The 13,859-nt window shown below is 43.4% G+C and overlaps 1 protein-coding gene across 2 annotated transcripts in view; it reads left to right on the forward strand.

Annotated features, from left to right (window-relative positions):
- POLR3A (RNA polymerase III subunit A) overlaps positions 1–13,859 on the forward strand; it is a 55,849-nt gene continuing 41,990 nt past the window's right edge. For both annotated transcript variants that reach the window (XM_081191536.1, XM_081191537.1), the window contains exons 1-8: positions 1–130; positions 4,949–5,084; positions 5,868–6,005; positions 6,912–7,083; positions 8,074–8,228; positions 10,458–10,697; positions 12,082–12,244; positions 13,363–13,499. In XM_081191536.1, coding sequence (XP_081047662.1) covers positions 87–130; positions 4,949–5,084; positions 5,868–6,005; positions 6,912–7,083; positions 8,074–8,228; positions 10,458–10,697; positions 12,082–12,244; positions 13,363–13,499 — 1,185 coding nt within the window. In that variant the 5' untranslated portion in view covers positions 1–86. The remainder of the gene's footprint in view (positions 131–4,948; positions 5,085–5,867; positions 6,006–6,911; positions 7,084–8,073; positions 8,229–10,457; positions 10,698–12,081; positions 12,245–13,362; positions 13,500–13,859) is intronic.

Consider the following 13,859-nt stretch of genomic DNA (forward strand, 5'->3'; position numbering starts at 1 on the left):
GGAAGGAGGAGGCGGCGGCGTTGGCTCCGCACGGCTCCGTTCTCTTTCCTTGCGCCGTCCCCGGGCGAGAGAGGGGAACCGCCGCCATGGTGAAGGAGCAGTTCCGCGAGACGGACGTGGCCAAGAAGATGTAAGCGGGACTCGGGGGGCGGCGAAGAACAAGCTTGTCAAGTTTGGGGGGCGAGGAAAGTGGTCCGTTGAGTGGTGTGGTGGGGAATGGTGCAGCAGCACGGGAGGCACCTTACGGAGAGCCCCTTTTGGAAAGCAGAAGGGATCATTTATTTTTCTTTATTTATTTTGAAAATGATTTTTATTTGATTTTACAAGCGTAGAGTTATAACAATACCAAGTACAAATATCCACATTTAGAGAGTTCTCCGAATCTCCAGACTTCCCAGCATCCCCCTCCCCTTATTGTCAGCATTTTCAACTGCATATTATTTCATAATCCATATTTTGTATCTGTCCATAATTGTCCACAATGGTTGTTACATTACAAGTGTTATTCAAATCCTGCTATTGTTTTCATCTGCTTACAGTGGTCTCCTAAATAAATTATAGAATTTCCCCATTCTTTCTTTAAGTTTTTGTCTTCTTTGCTTATCCTGGGATAAATCTATTTTTGGCTCAGCCAAAAAAAGAAAGAAAAGAAAAAGGAAGTATTTTGGAAATCTAAATAGAAGCAATTTTGTTTACATTAGATGGCTATATTTTCTGCTTGCATTTTCTTTTTTGCAAGCGTAGCTTGCCCTGGGACATTATTAGGGTCGGGGAATAAAGTAAAATAATACAAAAAAGTAATTTTCTGTAGTATTTAAACATGCCTTCCTCTTGTAGTCAGCATTTCCCCATGGTTGTAGGATTCTGTGGTTCTATATCATGCATGTTGATTGGCAGCAAGTCCCATAAAGTGGTACCTCGGGTTACATACGCTTCAGGTTACAGACTCCACTAACCCAGAAATAGTGCTTCAGGTTAAGAACTTTGCTTCAGGATGAGAACAGAAATCGTGCTCCAGTGGCACGGCAGCAGGAGGAGGCCCCATTAGCTAAAGTGGTGCTTCAGGTTAAGAACAGTTTCAGGTTAAGTACGGACTTCCGGAACGAATTAAGTACTTAACCTGAGGTGCCACTGTATAAGTTTGTGGGAGGTTTGCATCCTTATACACAGAGTTTCTTCAGCCTGTGCCCTCAAGAAAGTACTTCTTTACACAGCACATAGTTTAAACGATGGAACCTGCTCCCACAGGATGACCGCCAACCTAGATGGCTTTAGAAGAGGATTAGACAAATTTGTGGAGGGCTGTCGATAGCTGCTAACCATGGTGGCTATGCTCTGTCTCCACAGATGTAGGCAGCAATGCATCTGAATACAGTGGTGCCTCGCAAGACGAAATTAATTCGTTCCGCAAGTCTCTTCGTCTTGCGAGTTTTTCGTCTTGCGAGTTTTTCGTCTTGCGATGCACGGTTTCCCATAGGAATGCATTGAAAATCAATTAATGCGTTCCTAGGGAAACCGCCTTCAGACCAGGTCCGGGGACAGTCTGTCCCCGGACCTCTTCTGAAGGCTGGGGGGGGGACAAGGGCTTTTCTTCCCACCCCCAGCATTTTAAAAAACCCCGGGACAGCGGAGGACTTCTCCCCTGTCCGGGCGATCTTAAAATGCTGGCGGGCGGCATTTTAAAATCGCCCCGGGACAGCGGAGGACTTCTCCGCTGTCCGGGGCGATTTAAAAGCCCCTGGGAAGGCAGGCAGGGGGGACAAAGACTTTCGCCCCCCGCCAGCCTTCAGAAGAGGTCCTGGACCGGACTTCCGGGTTGGCGCGATCGGGAAATGGCGGATTCCCTCCGAGCTCCGGAGGGAATCGGCTCAGCGGTGGATGGGTCTTTGCCGTGCCGGCGACACGGGGACCCTTAAAAACCGCAGGCGCAGAAGCCTGCGGACTGAAGACTCGGCGGGTGCCTTAAGTGCCCCCCCTGATTCGCAATGAGCCTTTTTAAAGGCTACGGAGGGGATACAGGGGACGGCGTGGCACTGAGAGTCGACCGCTACCGCCGCTGAGCGAAGCCGCGAGCCATAACTGGAGAGCGCTGACTTCCTTCCTTGAAATTCGGACTGAAAAAAGAACCCGTGAGTAATTTGGAACTGAACTTAAAAATTTTTACCTTCTGAATTTGAGACGACCGGGGGGTGTGCCAAAAGGAAGTCCCCACACCCCCCCTTGCAGACGATCCAGAGCAATGAAATAAGAGCTAAGCTGGAGTGCCTACCCTGTAAAGGGTGAGTTTTAAAAAGACAGTAACTTCCAAGATTTAGAAAGGTAAATTTGAGCAGGAGAGTGGAGTGTTGGAAGAGTCTTTGTTTTGTGGCAAACAACCCTCCCTCCCGGGCCCGGGAGCGACCTGCTTTGGAGCCTGTATAGAGGAGCAGAATTTGACAGCTGTCAAAAGCTGTCAAATGGACTATTAATAGTGAAAAAAATCGCTGTTTAAGACCTCTCCGGATTAAAAGGAGTTACAATTGAACTAAAATTTTGGGAAACAAAGAAACAATAATAGGACAGAGGATTGTTGGAGAAAAGATTACTCAGTAACCAGATTCCCTCTAGGGGGAATTCTGTGGAATTACAATGGCTGTGGGTGGAAAGATACTGAGAGAAATCGAAAGGATGTTTTCACTGGTGGGAACCTTACAGGAGCAGACTACAGCTATGAGTAAACAATTGACGACCTTGGATTTGGAAACAAGTAGTTCTGCTGAATGTAATGAGGGCCTGAGTGAGAAAGAACCCACAGCTGAATTCGAAACTATAAACAAAGAAGAGGAGAAGACAAAACAAGAAAGAGAACAAGTTATCTGGGAAAATACTAACCAGAAGCCGGCATCTGGAGAACACAAGCAAGGAGACTATTGGATTAAATCTACTTTAAGCCTACGAAAGATACAGAAGACGAAAGTGGAGGCCCTGGGACTTTATGGAATTCAGGAACTCGAAATAAAGAAGTACAATTGGGGCCTCCACATAGACTTTGATTTTGACTATCACCAAGACTTAGGCCTTGTGGAAATTCCTCAGCAGTTGCCTTTAAATATGGGAAGAGACTATGGACTGATTGGATTGATGGTTAAGGAAATCTTTCGAGACTCGATGATAGACAAAAAGGACTACCAACAAAATTGGCGGAGAGGGACTGAAAGAGATTTGAGAGCCTCAGATGTGCGGAATCCAGGCTAAAAACTGTTATCTTGGACATGTCTTGGGAAAGGACGCAAAGCGGGGATGGGAGGGAGGGAAGTATTTAAATTTAAACAACACTCAAGACCAGGGGGTTTAGTAATAAGAAAATTATGTAAGAAAAAATGAGAAATCGAGGGAAGAGAATTGGGGTCCAACTTAGGGAAAATTTATTTTTGTTTTTTATAAAAGGACTAATACTAAGACGGAAGAAATGCCAACTTGCTGACACAAATCTGGGAACAGGGATGCAGGGGAGGGGGTGGGGGGAAGTCAAGGACTAGGGTTAGAAAATAAGATTTTCGGGAACTATTCATGTTTGTTGTTTTTTATGTTTGTTTTGGTGTTATGTGTGTTGTTTGTGTCTATATAAAATGTGAAAACCCAATAAAAATATTTAAAAAAAAAAAAAAAACAGAAGAGGTCCTGGACCTCTTCTGAAGGCAGGCGGGGGGCGAAAGTCTTTGCTCCCCCCGCCTGCCTTCAAAAGCCCTCCGGGACAGGCAGGCAGGGGGGAGCAAAGACTTTCGCCCCCCGCCCGCCTTCAGAAGGTGTTCCCGCCCCGCCGCTTGGCTTTGGAGGAGGTCCGAGGACAGTGGGGAAGACGCGCTGCGCTTCCCCGCTGTCCCGGATATTTCCCTATGGGCTGTCGTCTTGCGAAGCAAGCCCATAGGGAAATTCGTCTTGCGAAGCGCCTCCAAAACGGAAAACCCTTTCGTCTAGCGGGTTTTCCGTCTTGCGAGGCGTTCGTCTTGCGAGGTACCACTGTACAGTTAAGTTTGTAACTAGAGGTACCACTGTACCAACCAGTTGCTGGAAGTCACAGGATGGAAGGGTGCTCTTGGGCTCAAATCTTGCTTGCTGGTTTCCCACAGGCATTTGATCAGCCACGGTGAGAACAGGATGCTGGCCCTTGGCCTGATCCAGCAGGCTTGTCTTATGCTGGATAAAATGTAAAATACCAAAACAAAAGACAAAGCAGCAGGAAATCTCAGGTGGCTGCTGGTCTCTTCTGTTGAAATCAGCAGGCTGCTTTTATGTTCTTAAGTGAGGAGGCATCAGGGACTTCGTGCTTTCTATCACCTGGGGCTGTGCTTCTAGAAGTTTCAGCATCGCTAGCCACCCAACAACTTTTCTTTATATTATCTAATGGCAACTAGTCACAGAAATAAAAAAAATGCTTTAAAATCTACTTTTCCACAGTGTAACGTAGAGTGAGCTCCTACCTCTTGCTTCTTGCCTCACTTCACATTATGACAGATAGACTATAGAAGGGAAGAGGATAAGATCCAGCTATTAAACTCAAGCATCCTTGCTGCCTGTGTACACGAGGGCTTGTTTATGGTGTCGGGGTATGTGCAATACGCAGGAAAATATGTGTTTTTAATTCACTTTTTGGCTTAGTCTTGAGCTAGCCAAATAAGGCTTCGTGTCTTATGTGAATCGTACATTTAAGGGAGACTCTTGACCAATATTGGAGATTACAATGGGTGGTCTGTTGGGGCCAGGCCACTCATGGCTTTATATGCTAAAGTCTGCACACTGAATTGTGCTTAGAAGGCTGCAAGATATAAATACAGAAGTCTGGTGTGCTGGATTCTTGGTATTGCTTACTTGTCAGAGGCAAGTCACATTTTGTATAAGCAGAGACTTCAAAATAGTCATCCAGGGTATCTCCATTTTGTGATATATCTGGTGGTGTTTTCTGTTCTAGAAGCCACATCTGCTTTGGGATGAAGTCTCCAGAAGAGATGCGACAGCAGGCTCACATCCAGGTGGTTAGTAAAAACCTATACAGTCAAGACAACAATCATTCACCTCTGCAGTATGGTGTACTGGACCACCGAATGGTAAGACCTTTTGTTGTTCAATCATATCCCACAATGCATCAGAAGTAGTGTAAAGTATCTTTAGTTAGAAAGGATCTGGGTTGCAGGACTTTGAAAAAACTCAACCTGTGGAACTGCTGTCAGGCAGTGGAGATAGGCGAGAGATGGGTGACTTGACAATATAAAACAGCTTTGGATGCTTACATTCCAAAAATGTTTCTTTATGAACCCATTACTTTCAGATCATATCAGTCTTTTCTAGTGTGCAAAATGTATGTTGATGAAAAACTTACTTGAGGTCTAGAATTGTAGGCTAAAACAAAGCTTGATTTCTGTAGTCTAGTTTTCTTTTACTGAAAAGAAGAGCACTTGTTATGCACGCTTATTTGTGGCTAGATAATTGTGTATGGATGCATGTGTGTGTGGACTTGCGAGAACTAAGATCCTTGTGAGTTCTAAGATTACAAAGGAGTAATAAAGCCATATACCGCCTGTGACACATAATTAGTAGTGGCGTGTCATCAGAGAGCAGCTTGACAATATCTTATCTATTTAATTTGATTTATTAAATTTCTGTACTGCCCTTCATCTGAGAACCACAGTGCAGTTTACAATATAAAAACCCCAAAAATACATAACATAGTAGCAAACAAAAATAATGCACACAGAGAAAGTGTGTGTGTGTGTTTAAAAGATTGTTTAATTAGTCAAAGTCCTGAGAGAAGAGGAATATTTTTGCCTGCCACCTAAAGATACGTAGAGAAGGCGCCACTGTTAATTGTTTTATGCATTTCTACTCCCAAGGGTACGAGTGAGAAGGATCGTCCCTGTGAAACTTGTGGAAAGAATCTGGCGGAGTGTTTGGGTCATTATGGCTACATTGACCTGGAGTTGCCTTGTTTCCATGTGGGGTACTTCAAAGCTGTGATAGGCATTTTGCAGGTAAAGTTGCATTTAACGTCAAGGACTGGAGATGACAGATTGAGGGACACTTGACATGCTGTTCCTGTTGTGGGCCGTTGCCTGTGATGATGTCCTCTGATAGGAGATCAGGGTTCAAATTTCCACTCAGCCATGAAGATCACTGGGTGACTTTGGGTCAGTCATTCTCTCTCAGCCTATCCTACCTCTCAGGGTTGCTGTCAGGGTAAAATGGAGAGGAAGAGAACTATGTATGCTACCTTGAGCTTACTGGAGAGAAGGTGGACTAGAAATTAATTACAGTACTGTGCTTACCTGATGTTCAATATATAAAGTTTCTGAGTAGTTATTATTAATGAAGTGCTCAGTAGAATAGAATTCTTCCCCCCCCCAAAAAAAAACCAGCATTCATATACAGTGGTGCCTCGCAAGACGAAAAGAATCCGTTCTGTGATTCTCTTCGTCTAGCGGTTTTTTCATCTTGCGAAGCAAGCCCATTGACGGATTAGCGCTTTTAGCGGCTTTTAGCGGCTTATCTGCTGATCGGATCAGCTGACAAGCGGCTTAGCGGCTTAGAAAAGGGGGGGGAAGGAAAAAAACCCAGCAGGAACTCGCAAGACATTTTCGTCTTGCGAAGCAAGCCCATAGGAGATTCGTTTTGCGAAGCACCTCCAAAACGGAAAACTCTTTCGTCTAGCAAGTTTTCCGTCTTGCGAGGCATTCGTCTTGCGGGGCACCACTGTATATATATTTGGGCTTTTGCCATTTCCTTAGATTTACTGCATAGCATAGCTTTGAAGAAGAATACATGACAGGAAGCTCAACTCATTCAGCCTTCCACAGTGTCCCTGTATGTGCATATAAATTTATGGAATGTTCAAAGGTGTATTGGTTGACGGCAAATTGGGTTTTTTGCTTCTGCTCTAGATGATTTGTAAGACCTGTTGCCGTATCATGCTGACCTTCGAAGAACAGAAACAGTTTTTGGATTATCTGAAGAGACCTGGCTTGACCTACCTCCAGAAACGGGGTTTGAAAAAAAAGATCTCCGAAAAGTGCAGAAAAAAGAACACCTGCCCGTATTGTGGGGCTTTTAATGGTGAGTGCATTAATCTGCCCTTTGGTCCTTAAGCAACTTGAGTCTGGAACCGCTTAAGAACTTGAGAGCCTTACGGATCAGGCAGGGGGCCACCTGGACTAGCATCCTGTTTTCACAGTGGCCAGCTAGATGCCTATGTGAAGCTTGCAAGGAGGGATCCAAGTGCAAGAGCTCTCTCAGCTCTGCGGTTTCCAGCAGCTGGTATTCAGAAGGGTTCAGAAATACTTCACGGACAGATAGGCAGTATAAGACTGCCTCATATTATCACAGGTAATTGATTATAAGGTAAAGGGACCCCTGACCGTTAGGTCCAGTCGTAGCCGACTCTGGGGTTGCGGCGCTCATCTTGCTTTTTTGGCCGAGGGAGCCGGTGTACAGTTTCCGGGTCATGTGGCCAGCATGACTAAGCCGCTTCTGGCAAACCAGAGCAGAAACGCCGTTTACCTTCCCCCTGGAGCGGTACCTATTTATCTACTTGCACTTTGACGAGCTTTCGAACTGCTAGGTGAGCAGGAGCTGGGACAAAGCAACAGGAGCTCACCCCGTCGCAGGGATTCAAACCGCTGACCTTCTGATCGGCAAGTCCTAGGCTCTGTGGTTTAACCCACAGTGCCAACCGCATCCCTTTTTGATTATAGATAGTGTCTTATTTTTGTTGTTGTTGAGATTTTCTATGTGCTTGTCACTCTCAGCTTTTAAAATTGTTGCTTGACTTTAAGAGTCGCTGCAATTTCTTGGTTGCTGTTTTATAGCCGAGATTATGTAATGCCTGAAAAAAACCAATTTGAACCAAACATTCTTAGTCTTAGTGACTAAGCCACAATACAGTAACCTTATTCTACTGAAGGTTTTGGTTAGTGTGTCTCCTGTGCTCCTCATTTTTTCCTCTTTTTCTGTTTGTAAAACATTGAGCATGGCTCTGGAGTGCTGACCAATGTAAATTATTAAAATGCAAAAATGTGCGTGCAAATTTTCTGGATCTTCTTGTAGGTACTGTAAAGAAGTGTGGCTTACTGAAGATAATCCATGAGAAATACAAGACGACGAAGAAGATAATGGACCCCATTGTGTCTAACTTCATACAGTCCTTTGACACCGCTATAGAACATAATAAAGAGATTGAATCCCTACTGGGGAAAGCCCAGGTAAATAATAAGAAATCTGTACAGTCTTGTATTGTTTCAGTTTTCTCTTCCTTTGGAAAGGGGGATTTCTCTTAGGTTGAAACAAACCAAGGATTTTTTTTTTGCAAAAGCATTTATTGATGCTTAGTGCCTAGAGGATGGTAGCCTATCTTAGTCATGTTTTTGCTCTGCAGCAGGGTGGATTTGATTTAAATCAAATCAATTTAAACATTATATCATATGTATCCATTTTTATTAACTGATGTGGTTAAACAATTTTTTTTTAAAATTAGCACACATGAAAATCTTAAAACAAATCCTTATTTCCTGATGGATAGCCTTTGGACTATAATGTAACTTAAATAGAAAACTATATTTAGAACGATTTTTTCTCGAAAAGCATTGTATATTAAAAATCCAATTTAAATAAAAAAAATCCGGTTATTATTTTATAAATCATAGATTTCTATCCACCCTGCTCTGCAGTGTTCAGTAGCAGACAGCACAGCAGGGTTTTGCCTTTTATTCAACCTCCCTCCCACCTAGACACTGCTGCATACAGGGAGGGATAAGTTTGGTATGGAGCATACATGCCAGCAGAGCCAATTGGGTGCTTCTGCCACCAAATTTGCACTGTATTAACCTCACCACTTCCCTGCCCCTCTCCACCCAGTATGCAACAGTGATTCGGAGGGAGGGAGGTCAGGTAAGTGACGCAGCCTCCCTCTGCCATCCGCTACTCGTAGCATTTATAAAACCAGTGAAGTGCCTTCTCTTGTCTACCCAACCTACAGATGGTTCACAACACCTTAAAAGAAGTTGGAGAGATTGTAGCGTAGCAGCTGAGTGTGTGGCTTTCTTGCAAAACCCTAGATTAAAAGCATTTCCAATTTAGTATGCAATCTTACACTTAGCTGGGAGCAAGTCCCATTGAACTTAGGCTTACTTCTGACAGTTGCATTGTTGCAGGGGGGGTTTAGCAGCAAGCCTGTAAGAGCTTGACTGCGTGTGATCCTTGAGAATTTGGTTTGAGATGGTCAGAGTTGGGATTCTCAGGCTCTAGGAATCACTAGTCTAAGGAGGTCCCTTATCATTTCTGTCATCAGACTCTAATAACGGTTATTTGCCATGTGTGAGAGATGATGAGTGGGTGGTGACGAAAAGCCAGACATTCTTATTTTCTTGTCACGGAGGGAGGAAATGTAGCACAGGAGTCCGTGAAAGTACATGTGTTGTTGTACCAAAATCACTGAGTTATTGTGTGGGCTGAATCACTATAAATCTTGGCTGCCGCTCGAAGAGCTGAATGTTCACTTTGCACCGTCTCTCAACTGCTGTAATCGGCTTGAATTTTGTCAAGGAAAGCTTTTAGCCTTGTGTGTCTCCTGGTAACAGCCTGCAATTCCATTAGATGCCCTGCCTCATACTCTTAAAACAATTGTGTCTGGGCAGCAAGTGTACTTGGCCTTCATAAGCAAATACGCAGTCTAGACTCTGGGCTCTGTGTGTGTATGAAGCCACATATACTTGAAGTGTGTGGATACAGTAGTTCAGGGGTCAGCAAACTTTTTCAGCAGAGGGCCGGTCCACTGTCCCTCAGACTTTCTGGGGGGCCAGACTATATTTTGGAAAAAAAATATGAATGCATTCCTATGCTCCACAAATAACCCAGAGATGCATTTTAAATAAAAGTACACATTCTACTAATGTAAAAACACGCTGATTCCTGGACTATCCATGCACTGGATTTAGAAGGCGACTGGGCCGGATCTGGCCCCCGGGCCTTAGTTTGCCTACCCATGCAGTAGTTGTTAGCATGTTCTTTCGGCTGACTGGAATGTGCCCTTGGACTATGACAATGCTATTCCTTGCCTGGAACGTTCATTTGCATGTGTGTAGAAACCTCTGATTTATGTGTGGCTGGCTTATAGCCTACTGTACAAAGTACAGTACTTTATACCATTGTTCTACCCACTTTTTTGTATAGGGGATGGCCCAATAACTTTAGGAAATAGGCAAAGTTTGAGAAATGTCTGCTTAAGCCTTTTAAGCCTTTGTGTTCTAAAGAAAGTAAAGAACACGTTTGTGATCCTTAAAACATGAAATGCTGGCACAACATTTCGCCCTTCCTTGTGGTTTTAAAGCTACTTGACAAATCAGTGGACAGGGCATTGCTTGAGTCTTAGCCAGAAACTGAGTTTCCCGCTCTGCAATGTTAAAAGTGTGATTGTGACCTTTTACGTTTTGTAGGAGAACTTGAATCCTTTAGTGGTTTTAAATATCCTAAAGAGAATTCCCGCAGAAGACATCCCTCTGCTTTTGATGAACCCCGAATCCGGCAAGCCTTCGGACTTGATCCTGACACGACTCTTGGTCCCCCCGCTCTGCATTAGGCCGTCCGTGGTGAGCGACTTAAAATCCGGCACCAACGAGGATGACTTAACGATGAAGCTGACAGAAATAATTTTCCTCAATGATGTGATCAAAAAGGTGAGTTGCCCTTTAATTTTGTATTTGTGGTTAAAGTAGGTATGGATTGTGCTTCTTAACAGTGCTTTATAGAATGCCGTCCTAAATTCATATGCTATTAGCTTTTGAATTTGTAGTAAAATGCATGGCTAGTGTCCATAGGAGACACCTTATTTTAGGTCCCCTTCAAACTCTGTGAGTGCCGAAACCAGAGGCCTTTCTCTTGGGCATAGTCGGCCAATTGGTGTCAAAGAAAGACAGAATTTTCTTTATGTACGCCACGACAGCAGCAAGAATACTTATCGCAAAGTATTGGAAGACACAAGATCTACCCACCCTGGAAGAATGGCAGATGAAAGTGATGGACTATATGACATTGGCTGAGATGACTGGCAGAATCCGTGATCAGGGGAAGGAGACGGCGGAAGAAGAATGGAAGAAGTTTAAAATTTACCTTAAGGACTACTATAAACTGCATGAATGTTAGAATGTCGAAGTTTTGAGAAAGAAAGGGTTACAGCGATATAAGATTAGAATGAAGGAAAGATTAAGAGGACAGAGGCTTGACAGAACTATTTAGAAGTTGCTGAAAAACTTTGGACATTGGGATACAGAAAGGGGAGGTATGGGGGAGTCCGAGAAACAAGGTTTATGAAAAAAAAAGGGTACGAAACTATACATGTTTGTATGTCTTTTTATATGTTTGTATTGTTTTAAAATTTTTTTGTAAAACCAATAAAAATCTTTTTTTTGGGGGGGGGGGACTCTGTGAGTGCCTGAGTTTTGTTGCTTTCTTATTCTAAGCATATATACGTGAGGTTGGTCTGGGCCTGGGGTTGCCATAAAGTTTCTGACCTCTTAACTCCTTTCCTACCATGCAAATCTCCTATCCCTTCTGCTTATATCTATGGTGTAATGTTATGTCTCCATCAAGCATCCTTAATGAGCTTGTGGCTGGGGCAGGGATTGAACCAGGCTCTTCCAGAATCGGCAAATTCACAAAGATTTTTTTTTTACACAGGAGCAAAACACAGCAGAGACCAGGGACAAAGCTATTTCTCAGCCCCAGAGAATTCTCTTTTTGGGCAACCTTGCAGGGGTTAGGGTGCAATATGTTCCTAATCAAAGATCTTAACTGCAGCTGTAATATATTTGGTCTGGTAAAAGTTCTCAGATCTTGAGTTCACATCTGGAAGTCCATATTCAGAATTGCTCTGAAATGGTTACTACTCTGGTTATTTTTGTTTCCTTGTTTTGCAATAGAACTTTGTGAAAGAAATTTGATTTGTGATTCTCATAAGAACATCGTTACATCCTTGCAGAACTTGCCGAATGTTCCCTAGAACTATGGAATTGCTTTTGTTGAAATTTCCTTTCTTGAATTGGCTGTTTTGTTGTTGGGCAGCATAGAATATCAGGAGCCAAAACTCAGATGATAATGGAGGACTGGGACTTCCTTCAGCTGCAGTGCGCTCTGTACATCAATAGTGAACTCTCTGGCATTCCTCTCAACATGGCACCCAAGAAGTGGACACGAGGCTTTGTTCAAAGACTGAAGGGAAAGCAGGGTAGGTGTTTCAGCATAATCTCTGGCTCCTGCTGCTATCACATTTGAACATGTGAAGTCCCCTTACGTCATGTCCATCTAGCCCCAGTATTGGCTAGTCTGACAGAAGCTCTTTCTGGAGTCTGGTGGCAGAACCTTTTCCAAACGCTGTTCAGGTTTACATTTATTTCTTGGATTTTTATCTTGCTTCCCAAAGCAGTTTTTAGGGGGAAGTAATGAGAGCAAACTCATTTGTGTGTTGAGCTCTGTTACCAACTTCTGAAAGTGGGATATAGACTATCCCTCTGGGGTCATGTATTTCAAACGGTGCAGTTATATCGCAATGGTCAATATGGGCTTTGTAGCTTTTGTTTGTTGGACTTGCCAGGCAGACTCTGCAGCTGACAGTCAAGGCGCTTGGCAGCAGGCTACTAGTGCATTTGTGCACATTAACACTTGCTAGCGAGTTTTAACCCTTTTATTTCCTGATACAATTGGTAAATCAAAATGAGCACAGTTGAATCTGCTATATTTTGTGCTATGGAGGTTGCTGTTCATTATACCTAATGTCCTCCATGGTTTTGCCCCACCTTAATTTCACACCCTTCCTGTACCAATACATCTCTGTCTATGCCCTTAAATCTTCCAGCTCAATCCTTAGTCATCCAAAAGTCTTCTACTTGCTAGCTTAGATAACTCCACCTTTGTTATCCGTTATACCTGTGTAAAACTCTCTTCTAAGAACATCTGCACAACAACACTTCTCTATCTCTCGTCCTTCAAATACCTTCTTAAAATTCACTTTCTTCATGAAGCCTTTTGTTTAACCCTCTTGCCATCATCACTTACTGAAACGGAGCTGAAATATGTTCAACAGAGTTGAATGCATATTCTCCTGCTTCCTTCGTCCCCAGCTACCCTATTGCTTGTTCCTGGGTCACATTTTCAGACTCTATCCTCCTTGCAGCAGGAACACATTGTTTTGTTTTTTTAAACTGCATAAAGCACTCTGTACATTGATAACATCAAATAACAATAATAAAGAATAATAACTTTAGTTTATTTTCTCTGTGGAAGATCAGAGGGTTTTTTTCTTGACTGGCTTCAACTTTCTCTTTTCTCGCCTCCCTCCACTCCAAGGTCGGTTTAGAGGAAACTTGTCTGGAAAGCGAGTGGACTTCTCGGGCAGAACAGTGATCTCACCTGACCCAAACCTGCGCATTGATGAAGTGGCTGTGCCTGTTCATGTTGCAAAAATACTAACATTTCCTGAGAAGGTAATTGGGAGAAAATGAAATCTTCTGTTGTGTGGTGCAGTCCCTTGCTGTAGTAGCTTCCAGAGAGTCTGCACATGGTTCTATCAAGATCAGATCTCAAGCTTTGTTTGAATCACCAAGTGGAATTAAATACCCTTTTGACTTAGGCTGTACTTGGGAAAGAGATGGGTGTCAGACTTGCTCCTGGTATCATTCCATGTAAAGGACAGGCCAGGTCCTATTGATAGAAATTTAGCTGTATGTTGTCTGTTCCTTAAATTCAGAAGCTACAGTGGTACCTCGAGTTACAGATGCTTCAGGTTACAGACTCCGCTAACCCAGAAATAGTACCTTGGGTTAAGAACTTTGCTTCAGGATGAG

The sequence above is a fragment of the Podarcis bocagei genome (genome assembly GCF_964188305.1).
Source record: "Podarcis bocagei genome assembly, chromosome: 4".
Classification (NCBI taxonomy): domain Eukaryota; kingdom Metazoa; phylum Chordata; class Lepidosauria; order Squamata; family Lacertidae; genus Podarcis; species Podarcis bocagei.